The sequence below is a fragment of the Leptonychotes weddellii genome, chromosome 11 (assembly GCF_054177405.1).
Source record: "Leptonychotes weddellii isolate Sample4059 chromosome 11, ASM5417740v2, whole genome shotgun sequence".
Classification (NCBI taxonomy): domain Eukaryota; kingdom Metazoa; phylum Chordata; class Mammalia; order Carnivora; family Phocidae; genus Leptonychotes; species Leptonychotes weddellii.
This window is the reverse complement of record NC_138379.1, coordinates 94,534,064-94,558,473: the sequence shown is the minus strand read 5'-3', so window position 1 is coordinate 94,558,473 and position 24,410 is coordinate 94,534,064. Positions and strand designations below refer to the sequence as shown.

The window sequence follows — 24,410 nt, the reverse complement described above, 5'->3', positions numbered from 1 at the left end:
TATCAACATTTATGATCTTTATTGTTTTGATTAACTGTGTAACAGGTACTGAAAGTTGTATCAATAATGCAATCAAGGAGACATTTTTAACAGAGCTTTATGGTCACAGGAAAAAAAATAAATTCAGCTTATGCATGTATTTGTTTCAGAAATATGAGTGAGTATAAAGATGTCTCTAGTAAACGTACATTAAAATTCTGTGGGGGCACCTGAAACTAATATAATGCTGTTTGTTAACTATACTGGGATTAAAATTAAAATTAAATAAAATTCTGTGGGGGAAGTAGATTGTTCAAGGACAAAAGGCAATGATATAATATTTGCAATTATTAAAGATGAGCTGATGTGTTAATTGTGGTGATGGTGGGCATCAAATGGCTATATTTATATTCCACTGAATTCGTTGAAAAGAGTGCTGGGTCAATTTTATTCTAAAATACCTAGTCTGCATTTTGCAGTTGCTTTGCAACTGGGACAGCTTTTATGTTTTTTTTGTTTTTATTTTTTTTATTTTTTAAAAGATTTTATTTATTTATTCATGAGAGACAGAGAGAAACAGAGGGAGAAGCAGGCTCCCAAGGAGCGGGAAGCCCGATGCGGGACTCGATCCCAGGACCCTGGGATCATGACCTGAGCCGAAGGCAGACGCTTAACCATCTGAGCCACCCAGGCGCCCAGCTTTTATGTTTTAATGTGAAGTTAAAAATGTGCAGAGGAATATAGTTTTTCAAAATTCTTTTGATGGGTACACGATCAAAAGTCTGTAAGGACAACAAAAAGGTTTTCAGAAAACTTCTAATAAAGTTTTGAACTAAGCAGGCTCAGGAGTGGATTGAAATTTCCACACGACAGATAAACTTGATCATTTTGGCACAGCTCCAGCTGGGTCCCTAACTGCCCTGGGCAGCCAAATCCACGGAACCCTGAAGGTGTCCCCGCCCCTGCTGACTGTGCCGAATGGAATGGGCGTCCGCTTTGTTGGCGCAGGATGAGGAATTCCTGACGAATATTACGGGTTTTATCTTTGGTTTACTGGAAAACAGGACGAACAGGTGAGCTGGCCCCGTCCCTGCGTTCCCCTGGCAGGTGGTCCTCAGAGTAAGGCTTCCAGGGGCCGCCCGGACAGGAATGCTGAGGGCGAGGTGGCAGGTGCAGAGATCCCAGCTTTCCACGAGAGGACCACCGCCACTTAGAGACTCCGACGCGGGACAAAAGGCCAAAAGGAGGAACTTACTTCTATAGCCGAGTCCACCCTAGTTATAAAACAACCAGGCAAAAAAAAAAAAAGCTTCAATACGACAAACCCATCGGGTCGCGTCAGTGTTCCGCACAGTAAAAACAACCCGAGGAGGAGAGCCCTGCGTTTCCACCCGTGCCTTCCCCGGGCTGCCCGCTCGCACCGCAGCGCTGTCGGGAAGCCGGGCGCGCTGACCCGTGGCCGCAGCACTGCCGTCGGAAAGGCCGCGGCCGGCACAGTGGCGCCCCCGGGGTCGCGGAAATCCCCGGGGGAGCTTGCCAGGCCGCGGCTTAGGGGAAGTGCGTGTGGTTACCGCCGCGGAGTTCCCCCACGTCCTGCGAGGAAAGCACCGGCCGCAGCGGGCCGCACAGATGGGGGCGGGCTGGCCTCCGAGGCGCTAAAAGCCCCGCCGGCCTCCGCCCGCACCGCAGAGCCGGGCGACCGGGGCCACCCGAGGACACGGCCGGCTCCAGCCGCGGGCGCGCGGGGCCTCGGGCGGCAGGTGGGTGACGGGCCGCCCGCGTGCGCGTGCGCGGGCCTCCCCTCGCGCGGGAGCGGGGCCTCGGGCGGCGGGTGGGTGACGGGCCGCCCGCGTGCGCGTGCGCGGGCCTCCCCTCGCGTGGGTGGGGCGCACTAGGGCGTACGCTGGAGGGCGAGGGTCGGCGGAGAGGCCCACGGGCCAGACGGCGCTTCAGGGAGCGCCCCGCCTGTGTGCACCCCCGCGCCAGTCAGCGGTGAGCCCAGGGGGCGGGGGGTCCTCGTGGCCGGGGTGACCCCAGGGCCCGGAGGTGTTCCCGCGCCGTGGAGGGCGCCCGGTGAGCTTGGGGACAGGCTGCCCCCGTACTTCGTAGGAACAAGGCTGTCACATCGTTCGCGACCCCGTGGAGGAGCGCATGTTGGCGTGTGTTGGCACGCAGAGTAGGTTTCTGGTCGCTGCCCTAGTGGGCAGCATGGGAAGCCCGCGTTGCGGTTCATCCAGTTAGCCAGGTGTTGCGGGGCGCTGGGCCGATGCTTAACAATGGTGCGAACCTGGTTTGCTAGCAGTCGCTGCTAGCACCAGCTGTTGCTGCCACCTGCTGTGTGCGGGGACCCTCTCCAGACACGTGTCAGGTCGTGTTTCAGGTAGTCACCATGATCATCTCTGTGGATAATGAGCTTGCTCGGGCTCAGGGAGGTTTTCTTGCGCAAGGTCACGCCGTCTGGTGGGGGGCCTGAATGGTATCCAAGAACCCGGGAGGTGTGACCTCAAACCCTGATATTAAACCATCGGGGAGCAGACTTTGTAGTCACTAACGTAAAACTGATGTTCTTAATACCATGCAGATGAGGCTGTTGTGGTCACGGGGTGCTCGGTCAAGTCTGCTGACCTTCCCTTGTTCAGCAAGTGTCTCCATTTTGTGTGGAGCCAGGTGGATGTTGGCAGTGGGAGGGCTGGTCCAGAGCTGGAAGCGGGTTCTGCTCTGAAGGAGCTCAGCGTCTGGGGGCGGCCGGAAGGAAAGGCTCGCTCACCCTCCAGCATCAGAGCTGGGGTCTGCCAGGTGCCCAAGAGGGTGGAACACCCACCAGCCCTGGGGTCAAGCAGGTTGCCCACCAGAGCTGTTAAGAGGCTGAGACCTCGAGCCATTCCTAGAGGGAACCACTAGAAAGGAGACAGGAATCCCAGAGTGGTATTGAGAAGCCAAGGAAGGAGAACATTTCTTAGGTTTTATTTATTTGTGAAAGAGAGAGCGAGCGAACTGGGGGTGGGGGGAGGGGCAGAGGGAGAAGCAAGCTCCCCGTTGAGCAGGGAGCCCGATGCGGGACTCAATCCCGGGACCCTGAGATCATGACCTGAGCCGAAGGCAGACGCTCAACCGACTGAGCCCCCCAGGCGCCCCTGGGGTAGGACGTTTCTAAGAGGAAGTGGGCCCCAGCGTCAGATGTAAATATTTCCGTAGGTTTTGGGAAAGAAGGCTTTGGTGTTATTAATGCTGACAGTTTAAGCGATGTTGGCCAAATGCAGTTGCAGCGGGGCCTTCACTGAGACGCTGTTGCGTTCGCTGGGCTGCGAAGAGAAAGTGAAACACAGCACAGTAGACCCTGGAGCAGGGTTTGAACCGCCCGCGCCCACTTAGGTGCATATGGTTTCGATAAGTACGGTACAGTGTTGTAAATGCATTTTCCTTTGATTTTCTTAACGTTTTCTTTTGCTGACTTTATTGTAAAAATACAGTACATAATGCATATAACATCCAAAATACTCATTTCATCGACTGTTACCAGTAAGGCTTTTGGTCAACTGCAATTTATTATGAACTTTTTGGGAGTCAACAGTTATAGTCAGATTTTCAACAGTGTGGGGAGAGGGCGTGGGCGCCCCTGACCCCTGCATTGTTCAGGAGTCAACTATAGTTGCTAGAATGGAAAGTGGGGTTGAAAGAGGATTTTTGTTGCTGTTCTCGTGCTGAAGCCGAGACAGACTTAAGCACGCCTGTTATCTTGAAGGAAGAATCCAGCGAGAGGAGGAGGAGGAAGGAGAGGCTAGGGCTGGGAGCAGGATTTCTGAGGCAGCGGGTGGGTTTTAAGGGAGAAGCATGGATTTGGGGGTGTGAAAGGGTTACTGCTCAGTGAGGTCTCTTAGGGACGCAGAAGGCAAAGCAGTCTTCCAAAGGGGATTGGGGAGAACTTTGGGGAGGATCCTGAAGGCTTCAGGGTTGCAGAGGGCAGCGGGCTAGGGAGCTGCCTCGGGCTGTGGACGGCTGGGCAGGTGGCCAGAGCTTGAGCTTGTGGTGGCCCCAGCCCGTGAGGTCTCGGGTGTCCCCCAGAGCATTTGGAGGTCTATGTGTGGAAGTGGGTAAGAGAGTTTGAATCGATGCGGAGGGGCATCTTGGCATATTTTCATTCTTTTATCATAAACTGTTGCCTACATTTTCACAGGCGTCTGTGTGCCTCGTGTCCACAGCCAGGCTTCTGTAGCGTAAGGCCTGGGTTTATGGTCTCAAATGTAGAGAGGCCAGGCAGGTGGCATAAATGAACAGAACTGGGGTCTCTCTTTTAAACAAAAACATACATTAGGTACATATCTTAATGTGTAGGAATAGTCCTCTCTTCCACAAAGAAATATGGTGCCTTCATTTTTTCCCAGACTTGTCTCTCTTTGTCCACCTTGCATTTTTGTCACTTTCGACAGACACAGGTATCAGAACAATTTCACTTTCTTCACTATTGTTCCGTAGAGGAACCCTGTGGCAAGGGACAGTCTCGGTATCAGAGTCACGAGCCCGCTCACAGCAGCTCGCTGTCGCCCGTCAGGTTTTTCCAAAGGAGCTTGGGATCTAGAATGTCATGGGAAATCTCTTACTTTTAAAAAATGTTGGTAATTCATCAAAACATTAAAGGAAAAACCAAACTGTGATCCGAGAAGAGACGTACTTGGAAAATGGGAGATTGGAGCAGGGCGTGCAGGTTGACCAGCAGCCCTGGGTCGGTGCTCACGTCCCGGCATCTCTGACTGTGCTGTGTTCTGTACGGCTCTGGGAGGGGTGGGGAGGTCCAGCGCCGTGTGGGTGGGAATTCTGTTGTTCCTGTAACTCTTCTCTGTGCATAAATTAATTTCAAAATAGAAAGTTAGAGAAATGAGTCAAGCACAGAGGTCCGAGTCGGTGCGAGCCAGACCTCCTCGTGCCCCCGCCAGCGCCGGTTTGAGCCCGTGGGTCCCCCCAGGATTTCTTGGCCGCTGCCGGGCGTCATGCAGGACCTCGTGTGCACGGTACACAATCCTGAACCACCGGTGCTCTGTGCTGGAGGAAAGGTTTGAAAAGAGAGCATTGTGGTACAGCTATGAATTGCCTGACTTTTAAAACTGTCTTTCTATTTTTTAAACAGGTTTTACAAAAGAGGCAAATTATTCGACTTCTTCTAGATTTTTTCCAGTTTTTTCTATAAATCAAAACATCTCAAAATGGAGGCCTAAAACCCTTAAAAGGGACTTAGTCTAATCTCCGGGAGGTAGTTTTGTGCATGAATAAACAAATTCAATAGTGAACTGGAGTTTTGGTATCCAAAGAATGTTAATTTAAAAAACCTAGACCATATGAGCGAATCTAGTCATATGAGTTGTAACTATGAAGTGATGATAATCTTGGTTTGAATCTGACTTGTGACATAAAGGAGAAGTGATTCTGGCTGGAACATACTGTTGAGCCACGGACTGCGGTGCAGGATAGAAAAAAGGAACTCGTGTTTCGTAGAGATCTAAAAATGAGTGGTAGTTATCTAGAACAAAGAGTAAGTATTTCAGCCCTCTGCTAAATTAGAGAAATATGCAGGAGAGACCTCTGACGGGTGGGAGTCAAGAACTCCAACGTCAAGAACAAGATTTCCCAATACAACACATGGAGAGAGAGAATGACACGTGAGCAACTGGTGAAGAAATTATCTAACCATGTAGATGACCATCGATATGTTAGAAGTCCAAAATTTAGTTTGTTCAAACGTGCTATTGTCTGTGAGAAGGATAGCAGTGGGAATCACGGCTGGGGGGAAATGAACAGACTTAGCAGAGAAGAGGTACACAGAGAAAGGGATTGGCACCAGGAAGGTTTTTATAACAATGTGTAATGTTTTTGTCCAGTGACAAGCAAACCAAAGTGAGGCACGGTAACTTAGCTTTGAGGGAAATCATCATGGGTATGGAGATACATTTCTCATGCCATTTGGACGTAAAGCATTACAGTCTGCGTGGAAGCCCCAGCATGAGTGCACCAGGGGCCAGACTGCTGCTAGAAAACCCATACGGCTTGTTTGCTGGTCCTTGCTAATATTCTGGATGCAGACCCTATTTACTGGTAGCTAGTCACAATTGAGACATCCTGAATCTTATGAAGGTCTCTGCTTCTCAAAAGGAGTAGATTGTGACAAAGTAAACTTATTATTATTTTTTGTTATGATAAATTCCGGTTCAAGGTATGCTGTCTGTAAAATTAGTTCTGACCAAAGCCAAATTTGTACGATTTGATTATCCAGCTTAGCCTACAAATTCAGCGCTCTGACTTTTGATTCTTTTAAAAAATCCATTATCAGATAGAAGACTTGGTATTGTCTCTCAGCAGCCTGAAGCTGAGCCCAAAAGACCAACTAAGCGAATACATTCATCTTGATAATTTATTTGAAATAGAATGTTTAATTTGCTAAGTTCTAGTGGAATCACTATGACTCAGCAACCAAGCTCCTGATTATGGGAAGTAATTATTATTTAATAAATTTTGAAATAGGCCTTAAGATGCATCAACCAATTCTCTTCCTATTTCAGCTCTTCATTTATAGGAAAATTCTAGTAGATTGTTTTGTTTTCCCTATTAAAATTACTATAGGAAGAAAAATTAATTTGAGCAAGGTTTGGGATGTGCTGTATTTCACTGCATCTAAGACATCATTGATTGTAAGACACACCATCACTTTAATACTTTTGGGAAATAAAAATGCTGTTAATTAAAATATGATATGTTACAACTTGTAAGATACCTCTTGATAACAGATACTTGAAAGATGCATCTTAAATCAGTGAAATAGGGTCGTGCATTCTTCTTTTGAGGTAGGTCTTATGCTTTTTCTTTTTTTCTGGCTACCAAATTTCATAATTAAAGGCAAAACAAACCCAGTTTGAGTTTCGTTTCTGTAGAGCACTTAGTGAGCATAGCTTTCCCCAGGCCAGCAAGCTGGCTGCATAAGTCCCACGTTTCATCTGCAGGCTGGCTGAATGCTGCTGCACCGTGCCTGGGGGGGACAGGACGTGGAGTGGCCTCCGGTGACCCAAAGCGCTCTACGCTTTCACGAAGGGTTTTGATTTTCTTCATGAGGTGCTGTGTATCACCATGTTTACACTGTGTGTATAAAGATCATGCAAAGGTGCGGGTGTACGTAATTGTCCCTTAAAATGTGTCCGTGTAGAACGCAGACTCTCAGCATGCCAACACCCTAAACGTGCAGAGGAAGAGAAGGACGAGAGATGTCCCGGTGTGGGTGCTCCACCGAGGATTAAAAGTAACCCAAATCAAGAGCCGTGCACAAAACTACCTCCCCTGAGAAAGGCTAGTCCCTTTTCTTCCCCGTCCACTTCACTATGAACATTGTACAGAATAGCCTGTTCTTGTCCAATTTGCTGAAAAGCACCCCTGTGCTTGAGCTGAAATACGACCATTCGTGTGAACTCTATAGAATGTCCACCTACTCGGCGTTCCCCGCTGGCGTCCCCATCTCCGAGAGGAGTCTGGCCCGGGCTGGTTTTTACTACACTGGTGTGAACGACAAGGTCAGGTGCTTCTGCTGTGGCCTGATGCTGGACAACTGGAGACCTGGAGACCATCCTGTTGAAAAGCACAAACAGCTCTATCCCAGCTGCGCCTTTATTCAGAATCTAAACTCAGCCTGTGTTTCGGGAGCCAGCTCTCCACCTCCTCCTCCTTGTTCAGTAACAAACTCCACACATCCACTGCCTCCCAGTTTGGAAAACACTGGATATTTCAGTGGGTCTTATTCCAGCTTCCCATCGAATCCCATGAACTTCAGACCAAATCAGGAGTTTGCTCCCTGGAGGCCCAGCCCCTACAACGGTGCAGTGAAGACGGCGGAAGCCCGCTTACTCACTTTCCAGACATGGCCCTTGACCTCTCCGCAGGCGCCGGAACTGGCCAGAGCTGGCTTCTACTATGTAGGACCTGGGGACAGAGTGGCCTGCTTCGCCTGCGGTGGGAAGCTGAGCAATTGGGAACCGAACGATAACGCTCTGTCAGAACACCTGAGACACTTCCCCGACTGCCCGTTTGTGGAAAGTCAGCTCCAGGATGTGCTGAGATCCACCGTGTCCAACGTGAGCATGCAGACCCACGTGGCCCGCCTGAGAACCTTCTGCAGCTGGCCCTCCCACGTTCCTGTCCGGCCCGAGGAGCTCGCCACGGCGGGCTTCTATTACACGGGTAAGAAACCCCATCTGGTCATCAGACAAACCGTCCCCGTGCTTTACCTCACATGGTTGGAATGGGCACATTCTATGAATTCAGATGTTTTGGTCCAAAATTAATTTTAGGTCACAGCGACGACGTCAAATGCTTTTGCTGCGATGGCGGACTGCGGTGTTGGGAATCTGGAGACGACCCGTGGGTGGAGCATGCCAAGTGGTTTCCGAGGTAATTGCTGTGAAACTCTCTTTGCAAATGCTTCTTGTTTTTATGAGATGGGTTACACGTGTTTCCCTTAGAACCAGCTCTCGCTTTACTCTTTGTTTCAAAAACGCACTTGTGAATAAATTTAGGACGGATTACTTAGAAAAATAAACGGTTTTAGTAGAAGATAGAGGCTTAGGGTTTTTTTGTGTATAACGAAGAATATATGTCTGTTTTAAAAGAATATATGTTCATTATAAAACCCAAGCCACACATTGTAGGAAAGTACAGAGAAAAAAATCTAAGTGTCCAGAAATCTCACTATCTAAAGAAGACTAGCTGATGAATGGATAAAGAAGATGTGGTTCATATATACAATGGAATACTACTCAGCCGTAAAAAAATGAAATCTTGCCATTTGCATCGACATGGATGGAGCCAGAGGGTATTATGCTAAGCAAAATAAATCAGAGAAAGACTGTTATCGTATGACCTCACTCATGTGGAATTTAAGAAACAAAACAGAGGAGCATAGGGGAAGGGAGGGAAAAATAATAAGACAAAATCAGAGAGAGAGACAAACCATAAGAGACTTAATCATAGGAAACAAACAGGGCTGCTGGAGGGGAGGTGGGTGGATGGGGTAACTGGGTGATGGGCATGAAGGAGGGCATGTGATGTGATGAGAACTGGGTGTTATGTAAGACCGATAAATCACTGACCTCTACCTCTGAAACCAATAATACATTATGTTAATTGAATTTAAATTTTTAAAACATGATGAAGTTATTTTAACATTTGAAAAAAAAATAGAGGACCTGTTAACATTTTAGTGAATATCCCTGCAAACATCTCTTCATGCATATGTACGTGTACAGATAAATGTATATATCACATGAATTAGATATTATATATACTGTTTTGAAACTTTTTTTCAGTCAATCTTATGTCTTGGACATGTTTCCGTTCTTTCAACATTTAATTTAATTGATTGTCTATTGCTAGGCACTGTTCCAGTGGTTAAAATACTCAGTTGAACAAAACCAAGATCCTTGGTCTCATACGTTAATTTAATAGCGAGAGAGGCAGATAATTAATAAAAACTTAATAAATGAGTTATGTAGCATGTCGGAAGACAGTAGGTGTTATAGATAGAATGAAAAAACAGAGCAGAGTAAGAAGAATCAGAGGCAAGTCACGATATTAAATAGGGTGGTTAGGTAAATAGAGACCCACCTCCTCTGTTTTCATCACTATAGAACATTTCATTGTCAATCCTTACACTTTTGATTATTCTGTGCTTATTTACACTCTCCTTTTTTTATTGAAATCAGGTGGCTTATGATGATACTTCTCATGGTCAAAACTTTTAGTGTTTTTAATGTTGCTTGCTAAGCTCAGTATCCTGACTTATTTTCCTTATATAAGTTTTAGTATAATACTCATTTATAGCACCTTTACATGACCCAAATATTTTAGATTTCACAAGTTACAAAGATAATGAAGAAAACTTTACCCAGATGTTTTTTGAACAGTGCTGCTAGCCTTCCAAGGTGGTAATTTTGTGAATATATAAAAAGAAGGGTGAGTTTGCTTTGGTTGTGTGAGGGGTTCATTTTGTGCTTGAGTTAGACCATGATGTGTGTTATCTAGGAATTGCCAAACTTGGGAGGATCTGACTTAATTAGAAAATGTGTTCACCTTCCTCATTATTTCTCTTGTCCCGCTTTGTATATTGTGAACTTTTAAACCTACAAACCTTATGTGTGAGCAGTGTCGTTTATGAGCAAGCTGTCTACCTGTCTCCCTGGCTCTGTTCTCAGTGTTCAGAGTATCTGTAGCAGTCTTTGAACTTTTGAAGAGAGCAGCTGGGAGCTCCGAGTGGACACAGCCTTCCTTGGCCCCAGGAGGCTGGGAGCCTCATGACCCACATAGCCCCAGCCGCGGCAAAGCTCAATGCGCAGCCTCCCTCGCTTACGGCATCTTGCCTTTACTGCAGGATGCCAAATGAGTGTCAAGGGGTTATATATATGTTTATGTTCACTCGAAATATTTAACAAGCTACACATGGTGGGATTAAAATAACAAACTTAATTTTGCTTACATTTTAGGTGTGAGTACTTGATACGCATCAAAGGACAAGAGTTCATCAGTCAAATTCAAGCCAGTTACCCTCATCTACTTGAACAGGTAGGGAAGGTTTTTTTTTTAGATCATCGGTTAACAACAGATAAATTATTTTCTGATAATTACAGAGAGTCATACTTTAGTGAAAAGAGAAGAGTTGCTTTAAAAATACATTCATTTTTTTAAAATACCCAACATGATCTTAGAACTATTCTTTGGATAAAAACAGATTCAGAATTAGAGATCTCCTGAAAAATAATGTTTAAGATATGGCTTTAAGTATTTCTTTAATAAGGTTGCAATAAATTAAGTTATTTGAGGAAAAAATTTGGCTGGGATGGTAGCATTTAATAGTTTTACTATACAAATTTTTGTTTAAAAGACTTGAGAGGGGTACCTGGGTGGCTCAGTTGGTTAAGCGACTGCCTTCGGCTCAGGTCATGATCCCGGAGTCCCGGGATCGAGTCCCACGTCAGGCTCCCTGCTCAGCAGGGAGTCTGCTTCTCCCTCTGACCCTCCTCCCTCTCATGCTCTCTGTCTCTCATTCTCTCTCTCGCAAATAAATAAAATCTTAAAAAAAAAAAAAAATTAAAAGACTTGAGAAAGAGAATTTTATTACTCCTTCTAATCTTCCTGGAAGGAGATTGCTGGGAAGGTGGCAGAGTAGGAGGATCCTAGGCTCACCTTGCCTGTCCCATGGGTACAACTAGGTAACACCCACGTCCGTGTAAATAACCCAGAAAATGACCTGGAGACTGGCAGGGCCAACTCCACAACTAAATACAGAGAAGAGGCCACATCCACGAGGGTAGGAAGGGCAGAGACTCTGTGGGCAGCTAAGCAGACCATGGGCTGTCCACAGGAGGAGGGAGTCACAGGCTCAGAGGGGGAGAGAAACAGACCCCACACCAGGGAGCTCACACAGGGAAGATGAATCCCCGTAACATTTGGCTGTGAAGACCAGAGGGGCTGAATTTTGTGAGTTCTTACAACCAGCAGGACTCAAAACTGGAATTTTAAAAATCGGCAGGCTCGGCTCTGGGACAGCCAGTGGGTGAGAGGAAACTGAGTCCCCGCCCTTAAAGACACAGCACAACAAACAGCCTGTGGAGATACGGTGTAAGAAGCGACAGGTTGAAAAACACGTGGGGCAATGGGAGGCAGAGTTACTCACTAATCTCGAAGTTCACTGAGGGATGTCTGCAGGAGCAGGGGCGCTGGCAGGTGCCATTTCCCACCTCTGCCCCTCAGCATAAACACACGGCCACCTGTGGGAACCAGAGTGGTGCTGAGGCTCACTACCTTGCTTGCTTAAACCATGCCACCTCCTCCAACGGCCTTCCTCAGTCCTGGTGCCGTGGGTCCCCTCCAGCCAGAAGATTGGCACAAACCTTGCTAACACCATATACTTAGTGGATCCACTCCATCCAATGCATTCTTGGCCGAGCGCATCCAAACCGGGGCTGCAAGCCTGGTAGTGCGTAAGGAGTCCCAACGGGGGCCAGCGCCGGTCCCACCGTGTCCCCAGCAGTGGGCTGGGAGCAGACAGCTGGGCTGCCTGCAGGCCCCGCCCACCAGTGAAAGCTTCTCAGCAACACAGAGAAAGTGCCCTGTGGTTCGGGGCTACTGCATCTCTGGTCTGACTCAACTCAAACCCACAGTGGCCCCAGATTGGCCCACAAACAACACAGGGACGAAACCCTGCCCACAACAGGCAAAGACAGCCTCTGCAGATGGCTGAAATGAAGGCAAAATCGGCTTAGCGACAACAGCAGGGCACACACAACACACACAGGAGATGCCCCTGAAGTGCCAGGTTCAGGGGAATGGGGGACACTCCATTGCAGGGCACTCCAGGACCTCTTCTTCATAAGGCCACTACTTTCAAGAGCAGGAGACGTAGCTGACTTTCCTAACACAGAGAAACGGACCCAGAGTTAGACACAATGAGGAGAGAGAGGAATATGTCCCAAATGAAAGAACAGGACAGGGGTGGCTGGGTGGCTCCGTCGTTAAGTGTCCACCTTCGGCTCAGGTCATGATACCAGGGTCCTGGGATCGAGCCCCGTATCGGGCTCCCTGCTCAGCGGGAAGACTGCTTCTGCCTCTCCCACTACCCCCTGCTTGTGTTCCCTCTCTCGCTGTGTCTCTCTCTGTCAGATAAATAAAACCTTAAAAAAAAAAAAAGAACAGGACAAAATGACAGCAAGAGACCTAAGAGAAACAGATACAAGTAACATGCCTGATGGAGAATTTAAAGCAATTAGCATAAGGATACTCCCTGGACTTGAGAAAAGACATGCGTGAGCTCTGTAACACAGAGATAAAGAATAACATAGCAGAGATAAATGAAATGAGAAACACTCTTGATGAAATGAACAGCAGGATGGAAGAAGCAAAGGAATGAATTAGTGATCTAGAAGACAGAGTAAATGGAAAATTATCAAGCTGAGCAGGAGAGAAAAAAAATTATGCAAAATGAGAATAGACTTAGGAATTCAGTGACTCCATCAAGCATAACAGTGTTCACATTATATGGATCCCCGTAGAAGAAAAGAGAGAAAAGGGGGCAGAAAATTTATTAATTTATTACTTATATTAATATAATAAATTATTAATTTATTATTAATAGCTGAAAACTTCCTGAATCTGGGGAAGAAAACAGATATCCAGATCCAGGAAGCAGAGAGAGCCCCCAAGAAAAATCAACCCAAGGAGGTACACACCAAGATACACAGTAATTAAAATGTCAAAAAGTAGTGATAAAGAGAATCTTCAAAGTGAGGAGAAAAAAAGACAGTTACATAGAAGGGAGACCCCGTAAGTCTAGCAAAGGTTTTTCATCAGAAACTTGGCAGGTCAGAAAGGAGTAGCAGGATATAGTCAAAGTGCTGAATGGGAAATAATCTTCCTGGAAGAGCAGATAGGAAGGTATATAATAGTTTGAGGGACAACTTTTTAGCCATAGTCATTAGAACTGATAGAGGGTCCAACTTATCCCAAAGGATGAGACAGATAATATAAGATGTTGGGATGAAATGCAAACAATGATTGTCTCATAAATCACTGAGAAGGTGTAGCCCTTTTCTTGCCTTCAGGAATACAGATTCCATAAAGAATAGTTTATGGTGTAGAGAATAACTCTTGAATGTAAATGAAATATTGCTTTCGAGATAAAAAATCATTTTGCCTGTAAGCAAGTCAGTTTGCAATAAATTGAGTAAAATAGATCTCTTGACTCGTTTATATTGTAAGGGACAGGCTAAGACTTATACTTTAATTTATAAACTTTTTTCCCCTGTAGCTGTTATCTACTTCAGACAACACAGAAGATGAAAATGCTGAATCACCAAGTAAGTATAATGACAATAATTACTACATTTAAATAGAACTGTTGGTCCTATGGAGATTGGAAGCTGATAATGGTTAATGTACATTTGTATGAAGCTCTATATTACGCACTCTCAAATGCATTAAGTTGGTATTTCTCAAACTTTAGTGTGATCATAATTGCCTAAGGAACCAGATCTCTGGTCTCTACCTTAACCCTACTGTATTGAGCCATGGCGTCTAAGGGTGGGACTTGAGTATGTGTAGTTTTAATAGCCGGCATGCATCCCGTGTCTCCCTTGTTCTCAGACCTTGTGGGAACACAGGCACTCTGACATGAGATGGCTCATGTATTCTGTAAAATGTTATTCCCATTCCTCAACAGGGACCCTGAAGCTCAGAAAGGTTAAATGACCTGTCTTTTGAGGCTAAACTTAAAAGGTGATAGAGCCAGTATTTGAACAAACTGTTCTACTCCATTATGTAGTGTTTAATTCAGTTCAATAAATATTTATCATGCGTCTGCTACTCTGAGAAAAGACTACAGAACAGGGCAAACAGAACTCCTGCTCTCATGAGCAAACAGTCCAGGGGATACAGACAAGTACGCAGGTGGGAGGAAGGGCTATGGTCAGAGAAGTAAAGGGTGCTGTGCTGCAGGGGCACGGGAGGGGCCGTGCACCCCGACTTTGGAAGATGAGAGAGGCTTTCCAGAGGAAGTATTTGACTTAGCACAGAATCGAAGGGGACGGTAGGAGTTAACCAGGGGACAAAGGGAGAAAAAGAATATTCTAGGCAGAGAGAACAGTGCATGGAAGTCTTCGGTGACAAAAAAGAACGGGCACGTTTGCAGAACTGAACACAGTTCTGTATGGCCAGAGTGGGATTTGTGAACAGGCCCACGCTCAGAATGATCAGTCCTGCAGACAGAGTTTGACCCGAGAGCCGTTTGTGACTTCTGGGCTCTAGCATGGCATATGAATGAGAAAGTGGCAGGTGATGAGACTGAAGAGGTGAGGGAGGCCCGGATGGGTGCCGTCTTGTGAGCCACAGCTGAGTGTGAGAACAATGGCACAATGGAATTGTTGCCGGGATTTCGGAAGGAGGGTGACATAGTTGGGTTTGTGTTTATGAAAAGCCACTCTGGTGGCATATTGCCGAGAAGGAACTAGACAGGAGAGGCGCCGTGGGAGGCCCTGCAGTGACGGGGTGAGTGAGGACAGTGGCATCTTTGAAAAATATGTGAAGCATACTTGATTTAGAAAGCTCATTTGTTCATTCATCCTGAAAGAATTCTTGGTGGACGGGGATCCCCGACATTCTGTTCCTTCCTCCCACCCATTGTTATGCCTGATAATGCAAATTTTGTATCGCAATACAATATTCCATATTCTTATTTTAGTGACTGAACATGTACATTGTGATTTTAAGTTTAACAAAGTTAATACAAAACAATGCCTATACGTTTTCTGGGCTTTATGTTTTTGAAACTGTAATAACTTTCAATTCAAAAGATATATAGATTCTCCCAACGTGTGTGAAATTCTTTATTTCATGTAGTTGTCCATTTTGGACCTGGAGAAAACCGTTCAGAAGACGCAGTCATGATGAACACCCCCGTGGTGAAGGCCGCCTTGGAGATGGGCTTCAGTAGAAGCCTGGTGAGGCAGACGGTGCAGAGTAAGATCCTGACCACTGGGGAGAATTACAGAACCGTTAACGATATTGTGTCTGATTTACTTCACGCGGAAGACGAAATAAAGGAAGAGGAGAAAGAAAGAGCAGCTGAGAACAGAGAATCAGGTACGTACCCATACTGACCGTTGTCTGTCTGTGTGTGGATGTGATGTCACGGTGAGGATGTGATGTCACCAGGCATTAGTCACAGAAAACCTACTTCTTGTCAGGCCGATCAGGTGTTATGTTCAGTGGTCTCAATTTGAATTCTGGAAATTTTTTACATTACAGTGTATTTGAATTGCTCGTTAGTCAATTGAAAATGTATGTGTTGAGTGAAAGCATGTTCTTAATTTATACTTTTACTCTGGGTCATGGACTGTGTATGTAATCATTCATGGCCTGTGATCCCACGCTCACTCCCTTCGCTGTAAGTCAGGGTGGGATCAGGGACAGTTATTTTAATATTAGTGTCCAGAGTGTCTCAGCCCAGTGACATTAATTATAGCATTAATAACACACATTAATGTGTGAATTATGATTAAGTTTCCCGCCTGCCCACACAGGAACTGAGCTCCCCTTCAGGGAGTCCTTCTGTTCTTGAGGGGAGGGCGAGGACACTGTTGCACATTCTCTCAAGACAAGGTAGCCACGTCCCTCCACACTAGCCATGTCTGCCACTGTGTGGCCTCTGCTCTGTGGCCCTTCACAGAGACTGCCCCCCCCACAAGCACGTCCATTCCCACCTGGCCATTCTGAATGCTGTCCTCAGTCTGACCTAGACAGAAACGTTCACCCCTCCTTTGCCGCTCTTTGCCAAGCAGGGACCAGACCCATAAGTCTATTGAAAATAGACGGCAACTTTTCGCAAGCTCTTACTAGAGATTTAGGGATAATGGAAGAGCATTATATCATGGATGGTAATTGACAGCTGTAGCTGTTTGGGCCCCTCTTGCTGCCCCTAAGCCCATCCTCATGAGTCTCTCTGTCTAGCTTCTGTTCGGGTTCATCTCTGTGTAGCTCTGGACATTTTACATAAATGACTAGGATAGTCCCAAGCATGTTTTCCCCTATGAGAGCTCACGCTCCCAAATACCCCCAAAGCTCAGAAAGGGAAAAGAGTTTGCCCCATCTTTGTCCAGCACGATCTGGAATCTCTTTCTGCCCAGGATGGTTGGCAGATTGTCCACTCCAGGCTTGAAGAAGCCTGCCCCTTAGGTGGATTTGTCTTCTGGCCACCCTGGGCAAACACGTCTGATCCTGTCTTTACCGAAGTGTGAAGTGCTCAGTTCTGCAAACCACCAGCACAGCAACAACACAGCCCAAGCTTGTCTTTGCCCGTCCTTGCAGTGGTCTTCTCCGTCTTAGCTGTTGGTCATCATCTTTCAAAGAAGAGAACACCCACCTCCACAATTGTTTGTAGACCCCAGCTGTGACACATTTGTATTTCTTTCAAAGAAAATCAAAAGTCTGTAGAGATGACTGCAGTCAACAATATACAATAATTTGCATCATCAAAAATATCTTGTAGCATCTCTACTCCCTGTTATGTCTACACTGCCCAGCACACACACTGCATGTACTCTGTGCTCAAGAAATATTGTTTGAATGAGCGAATGAAAATATTTTCATTTAGGTTAGTGATGACTTTATAGTTTCCCAAGAACAGTAAGTAGGTAAGTAATTTCTTGACAGGTGTGTAAATAAAGAGACAATTTAGGGTATTATTTCCAGAGCAAAAGAATAATATGCTTCAAAGGTATATTCAAGTCCTTAGCTCTTACAAGCCAGAATACAGTCTGTGACTTTGAAATGAGTCTTTTTTCCTCAACCACTAGCAATACAATTTTAGAAATCTTGGGACACCTGGGTGGCTCAGTCAGTGAAGTGTCTGCCTTTGGCTCAGGTCGTGATCTCAGGGTCCTGGGATCGAATCCTGCATCGGGCTCCCTGCTCAGTGGGGAGCCTGCTTCTCCCTCTTCCTCTGCCCCTCCCCCTGCTTGTGCTCCCTCGCTCTCTCTCTGACCAATAAATACATAAAATCTTAAAAAAAAAGAAATCTTAAGAATTTCAGAGAACTTACTACATTAGTCTAAGTTAAATGTAATTAGAAAAATAAATCTTAGGGACATGTGGGTACCTCAGTCAGTTGAGCATCTGACTATTGATTTCAGCTCAGGTCATGATCTCAGGGTCGTGAGATCCAGCCCCACAGCATCCGGGAGTCTGCTTGTCCCTCTGCCCCTCCTGCTCCCCACCCCCTGTTCTCTCTCTCTCTCATCTCTCTCTAATAAATAAATAAACCTTTTTAAAAACAGAAAAAGAAATCTTAGATAGAAAAAGGCCCTGGTCCTTTTCCCAGTTATTCCCGGAGCTCGTTATCTTCAAAATGGGTATCTCTGGCCTTGACTTTTTTACTAAGCACTATTTTTTGTTAAATGGTTCTGGTTTATGTCCTACTGCTCGACAGAGTCAGTGTTTGTAAAATCTAATAGTCCTCTCCCCCCAAATAACTTTTTTAGACAGCCCAACTTCCATCATTAGTTATTTTCTAGAAAGAGCCTTATGGATCATAGTAAAATTGTGTACTAATGAATAAACTTAGATTCACAAGTCATATTCCAAGCAGATAATAAAATTGCAGAATTTCAAAATATAAAATATTTTATCAATAGAGACAAAATCTGGATCTCAGAGGAGAATACAATGATCCTATACACAGGAAGGTATCATTGACAAGATTTAATCTTTAAAATGCTGCTGGTGCCTTTCCCCACTTGCTCTAAAAGATTTGGGTAATGGCAATGTCATGTCTAATTTGGGGAAATAATTAAAACTTTATTCTAAAATCGAATTTCAAAGAAATTGTACAGGTGAATGATAATTTAAGAAATAAACATTCTGTCATTTTAATCTCTTGATTCTATCTTTCCCCAAGTTGACTAGATTGAATTGGAATTTTAATTTTCTTAGGTTCTAAGTTGGATTTGGTTAAAGGCTGAGCAGCTGTGCGGAATGTGCGGAATGTGGGGGAACGCGGACTGACGCCAGACCGCCTCTGTTTACTTTTCTCGTTGTGTGTCCTGCAGTGTGTTGCTCTCTGTCTCTCCTCTGCTAAGGGGGGGACACCAGTGCCTTCCGCAGTGGCCGCTGGGAACATGGAATGAAGGGACGCATGACGGAGAGTGCCCATCCTGATGCCGGGCTGCGGGGACCCCCCAACCTAGCGGTCACCTGCGGTGCAAACAGATCGTGACTTCTTCAGTCATGTGTCCCTGTGAGCAGAGGTGGAACATGTTTGTGTTTGTTTTCTTGTTCTATAAAGACGACGTAGCATTGATCCGGAAGAACAGAATGGTGCTTTTCCAGCATTTGACTTATGTGCTCCCAATCCTGGATAGTCTGCTAACTGCCGGAGTGATTAGTGAGCAAGAACACAGTGTGATTAAGCAGAAGGCACAGACGTCTCTGCAAGCAAGAGAGCTGATTGATACTGTGTTAGTAAAGGGAAGCTTTGCGGTCACCATATTTAAAAACTCTCTACAAGAAACGGACCCCATGTTATACAAGCGTTTCTTTGGTGAGTGCTGCACAATTACTTTGGGGAACTTTCTAGGTCAGTTGGAAATACGCTCTTAGCGTGACGAGCACTGGGTGATGTATGGAAGTGTCGAATCACAATTCCATACACCTGAAACTAATATTACACTGTGTGTTAGCTCACCGGAACTTAAAATTCAATTCAGTTCAATAAAAAAAAAAGAAAATATGCTCTTATCAATGCTTTGGGATTACTGGAAGTAATTCAATCTAATTTACAAACTGTTGCACAAAAAGATGAAAGATTCTTGTTGCATTGACGTTATGACAGTTATTGATAGCATTTGGCCAGAGTCTAAGCTGTTAGTTTAAAAATATATATTTTGTGACTAAATATTAACCTTACTTGTTATTAATAATGCTTTTTGTGTTTCTCCCTTAGTGCAACAGGACATAAAGTATATCCCCCCAGAAAATGTCTCAGGTAACGTAGTAGTAATGATTTAAACCAGTAGAAATCATGGGTTTTATTTTCTTGGCTTTTGGAGAAGCAGCAACAGGTGCCTTCATTAAAAATTCTTTTCTCTTGGTAGATTTACCAGTGGAAGAGCAGTTGAGGAGGCTGCAGGAAGAGAGGACGTGTAAAGTGTGCATGGACAAAGAAGTTTCCATAGTGTTCATTCCGTGTGGCCACCTGGTTGTGTGCAGAGACTGCGCCCCGTCTCTACGAAGATGTCCTATCTGCAGGGGCGCAGTCAAGGGCACAGTGCGTACGTTTCTTTCATGAGGAAGATCCCAAACTTTGTCTACACTTTAAAATTAATGGATTAAATGTATTGTAATTTTGACTACTATGCTGGTTGGTTTCCTTAAGATATTTATCTGTTTGCAACTCAAAACTGATATAAATATATATCCAAATGCTGTGAGCCGTATGTACCTAAGAGAGAGTGAGAACGATAGGCTTTTGTTCATGTGAACAAAGAGCACTACAGGGACAATACTAAATCAGAATTTCCGCACTACTGAACTCGTAAGTGAATGAAGCTTTCAGAATTTTAAATACTTTGGAGTCGTATTAAGAAACAGGAGCACGGATTATCTGCCTTTCTTGATCCAAATCCTGTATGTAGAAGGTCTTGATATTTGTTGAATGACTTTTTGGGGACTTGGTGGTTTTGTAAAGAATTCTGTGATGAACATTTTAATAAAGCCATAAAATTACTCTTGTTCTTAAACTCTTTATTTCTGTGTCCGTTTGCTCCCTCCCAGGCTGCCTCTAACCTCCTTAAGACCCCATGGGTGTTGAACTATACTTAGATCCCTTTCTCGAAGATGCTTCTTCATTCACACCATAGATCCCAAGGGGGGGATCACACCTGGCTTTCATCGGCAGGGTTTTGTGGGATGTCTGAGTAGAGATCAGCAAGCTTGCTTGTTCGTTCAGGAAGTCTCATGCCTGCCCTACCCGTCGGGAAACGTTCTGTGCTTTGTTCTCACCACTTTGCTCTGAAATCTGGGACTCAGTCTACCTGTTAGCAGCCTGGGCTGGAGCCAACAGCCCGTTCTGGTGAATAAATTTATTCCATACTGTCAGGGCAGCAAAAATTTTCCTTGTTTGCATTACTTTTTGGTATTCAGCATGCCCGATTAATAATTCTCTATCCTTGGTTTCCTGTAGACCTACTGGGGCTTTAAAACCAGAAGTAACACTGGAATGGGGAATATTGCCTGGGGACGAACAAAGGCCAGTCCCCTAAAGCAGTTCTAGATGTCTGCTGGAGTTCTGCAGAGAAAGGTTGGGAACCCAGCGAGGACGAGAAGGGCCATCTGTCAGCGCAGGGAGACCTACTCCTTTGCGGTGCGGCTGATTTTGCCTCTCTGTAAAAAGGACACATACTAACAGCTTCCTCCTGGGGCACCGGGCTAAATTAATTGCAACACTGCTTTGTTGTTTAGGTCCTTTGTAACCTAACATTGTTACAGGATAAATATTTAGAAAGTACATTCCCTTTTGCAACTTTTTTTTTTTTTTTAAATCTGGTCCTTATGGCACGTAATATTTGAATTTTGCCATCTTCACTGTGAAACTCTTGTTCATTGCTCATTTTGGTGATTCATAGCCAACATAGCCAACTTATTTATTCAAATGTTTTTTTCTCCCGCTAAGGGTTAGTTAACTTGAAATTCTGTTTTGGAAAAAATAATTCGCTGTAGACAATAATGGTAGCTCAGTGTGCTGATGGTCAGGCAACATCTGGAAGTGCTTGACCTGCATTAATTCATTTAATTTTCTCAGCCTTATCCTCTCTGTCCCCATCCAACCTGGTCTTCAGTCCCCTGAATTAGGTAGATGGTTCAAACCTCAATATACAATATCTAGTAAGTGTTACAATTCAGAACGTTGCACTGAGCTTAACTTCATACTTGGGTCATGCTCATGACACATCACTCTTGTCACTTCCTGAGAGTTACTGATGCTGGTAGCTGCTGGCCCCTGTTTGGTCACAGTCGATGTCCTTCAACTGTCTTCCCCTCCTTCTGAGGTCTCACGTGTCCTAGTAGACCACGTGGGTATTTACTAAGTAATTCCAGGCAAAACCATCAGACGGAATGTTGAAGGGATTCACTCTTTTATTTTTTTTTAAGATGTATTTATTTGAGCGAGAGAGAGAGTGCAAGTGAGAGGCAGAGGGAGAAGCAGACTCCCCGCCGAGCAGGGAGCCCGATGCGGGGCTCGATCCCAGGACCCTGGGGTCATGACCTGAGCCGAAGGCAGTCGCTTAACGACTGAGCCACCCAGGTGCTCAGAACCATGTGTTTTTTCTCCAGCGTGGGACCAGCATCTAGCACAGAGCCTGACAGAGAGCAGGCCCTTCCTGAGCACCTGACTGTGAGTGGGGGTGGGGTGTGAGAGGCTTTCTTCCTCCTGAATTACCACTCTTGGTAATCAGAACCCAGATTCCGAATCAGGGGCCAAATACTGCCCTCCTTTAGTGATCAAAAGGAATTTTTAGAGAGGAAAGCTCAACCCAATTAAAAAACGATTCATGTGCGGGGTGGGATGTAGAACTATGTTCTGAACGATGAGGCAGGCACTTCAACTTGGAAAGAGCCTTTTCAAAAGGCCCCAACCCAGGCATTAGAATCCTGATAATAACAGTGGTGATAAACAGACTTTTACGGAACTTGCGTGTCCTGGGTATCCATACACATCGCTTATGTACTGCAGTTTAGGAAAGGCACTATATCACAGGGATTGGCCCTGCAGGCTTTGGTTCAAATCACTGCTGAGTCACCTTGAGTGACTTCGGGCTAATTATTTAGCATCTCTGTACCTCTCTGTACATCTGTGTGGAATGCGGGTGATATAAAGCATCTCAAGGAATTGTACTAAGGATTTAATGAGTTAATGCACTTAAGGTGTTTGGAATGCTCCACAAATGTTATTGAGTAGATACCGCTCTTTTTTTTAAGATTTATTTATTTGAGAGAGAGTGCAAGCGCCTGAGTTGGGGGAGGGTAGAGAGAGAGAGAATGTCCAAGCGGACTCCCTGCTGATCGTGGAGCTGGACGTGCGACTCAGTCTCACCACCCTGAGATCACAACCTGAGCTGAATCCAAGAGTCGGTCGTTCAACTGACTGAGCCCCCCAGCACCCCACTGCTCTTTTGTAAAGACACAGAAACTGAGCTTAAGAGAGGCTAAGTGTATCGCCTGTGGTCTCCCAGCTGGTGAGTGAGGCAGGAGGAGAACCTGGGAGACCTTCGGAACCCTTTAGTTCGGTGGTCATTCTGCAGGCAGGACATCAGAGTCACCTCCGAGAGGAGCCCTCATACAGGGGTCATCTGGTCGGTTTGTGCTGACGACAGAACTTAGGTCACGCCTGAAAATAGCAATCAATATATTTTGTCCTATTCCAAGTAGCTCGAGCATATTACGTCATAGTATATCATAATATGGTGCAATATACTACAGTACCCTATTGTACCATTTTCCAAATAAACGTAGTGTTAGAAAGAAAACCACACCGGGGCATAATACCTAATCAAACTGCAGTTTCAGCCCCCCAGGAACTAGTTTTAATGAGCCAGTCAGGAATCTGCCCTCCAGCACCACTGAGCTAGCCACGTGGGCCCCCTCCACCCCCTAAAGGAAGATGAGGTTATCTGCATAAGACCCCCAGCATCCCCCTACCGGAACAGTCCTTTTCTTTTGCTAATAACTTTCTTGCCCGTCCTCCTTCCTATAAAACCTTTCATTTAGTACAGCCCCTTGGATCTCCCCTCCCTGTGCTAGAAGGGATGCTGCCCATTTCATGAACCCTTTTTTTTTTTTTAAGATTTTATTTATTTATTCATGAGAGACAGAGAGAGAGAGAAGCAGAGGGAGAAGCAGGCTCCCAAGGAGCAGGGAGCCCGATGCGGGACTCGATCCCAGGACCCTGGGATCATGACCTGAGCCGAAGGCAGACGCTTAACCATCTGAGCCACCCAGGCGCCCCCATTTCATGAACCCTTTAATGAAGCCAATTACATCTTCAAATTTACTTGGCTGAATTTTGTTTCTTAACAGTAGACACTCGTATGCAAAAGAAATACATGGAAAAGCATTGTTCAATGTATTCATAAGAACTTTTTCAGTGATTTATCAGTCAGTGGGTATTAAAAGTGTCGAACTATAGTAGGAGCACCTGGGTGACTCAGTTAAGCATCTGACTCTTGATTTTGGCTCAGTTCTGGATCTTAGGGTCCTGGGATCGAGCCCCATGTCAGGCTCTGGGCTCAGCGTGGAGTCTGCTGGACATTCTCTCTCTCCCTCTCCCTCTGTCCCTCCTCCCATGCTCTCTTTCTCTAAAGTAAATAAATCTTTAAAAAGTGTCAAACTATAATGTGGTTAACCTCAAAATATTTTGAGAGGTCTTCATACTTGAAAATATTGGGAATTCTGGTGGAAAATAGATTTGTGTGGTCTGATAAGGTAGTCCCTAGCCAAGCTACTGAGCACTTAAAATGTACCTTCCTCTGAATTGAGATGTATGGTAACTATAAAATATACAATAAATGTCAAAGACCTAATACAGAGGAATGTAAAATATCTCAAGTTACATTGATTGCATATTGAAATAATATTTCAGATACGTTGGCTTGTATCAATATTAAAAATAATTTCACTTGTTTCTTTTTACCCAAAATGGTTACTAGAAATTTAAAATTACTTACAGAAATGACATTACATTTCTATTGGATGGCCCTGGTCTAGATAAATACAACTGCTCTTAATTGTATCACTTTGAGACATTAGAGACCCATCAGAGTGTATACAAAGGTAATATGCACTATAAAATATTATTCTCTCTA

At 45.2% G+C, this 24,410-nt stretch overlaps 1 protein-coding gene and 2 long non-coding RNA genes across 9 annotated transcripts in view; 2 read left to right on the top strand and 1 right to left on the bottom strand.

Annotated features, from left to right (window-relative positions):
* Window positions 1–24,410, bottom strand: part of LOC145716353 (uncharacterized) — a 438,007-nt gene that overhangs the window by 375,506 nt on the left and 38,091 nt on the right. The window lies entirely within an intron of this gene.
* BIRC3 (baculoviral IAP repeat containing 3) lies at window positions 894–20,274 on the top strand. 7 transcript variants are annotated; one of them, XM_081799597.1, is made up of 9 exons: window positions 894–1,052; window positions 7,433–8,190; window positions 8,301–8,400; window positions 10,488–10,566; window positions 13,808–13,856; window positions 15,394–15,636; window positions 18,836–19,090; window positions 19,493–19,534; window positions 19,644–20,274. In XM_081799597.1, exons 1-9 carry the CDS (start codon window positions 958–960, stop codon window positions 19,835–19,837), a joined length of 1,815 nt encoding a protein of 604 aa, XP_081655723.1. In that variant the 5' UTR covers window positions 894–957; the 3' UTR covers window positions 19,838–20,274. The 7 variants fall into 7 exon arrangements, with proteins under 7 accessions (XP_081655723.1, XP_081655720.1, XP_081655722.1 ...); XM_081799594.1 differs by having other exon boundaries at window positions 913–1,052; window positions 5,102–8,190; XM_081799596.1 differs by having other exon boundaries at window positions 942–1,052; window positions 6,966–8,190.
* LOC145716350 (uncharacterized) lies at window positions 10,576–12,690 on the top strand. The gene is made up of 2 exons (XR_014138974.1): window positions 10,576–10,896; window positions 11,110–12,690. It is a non-coding gene; the product is annotated as an uncharacterized LOC145716350 (long non-coding RNA).

Coding starts and splice junctions, on each gene's coding strand:
- BIRC3 (XM_081799597.1), top strand. CDS start 958: ATGGAATGGGCGTCCGCTTTGTTGGCGCAGGATGAGGAATTCCTGACG. Junction 10,567..13,807: donor ACCCTCATCTACTTGAACAG/GTAGGGAAGGTT, acceptor TTTCCCCTGTAG/CTGTTATCTACTTCAGACAA. Junction 19,535..19,643: donor CCCCCCAGAAAATGTCTCAG/GTAACGTAGTAG, acceptor TTCTCTTGGTAG/ATTTACCAGTGGAAGAGCAG.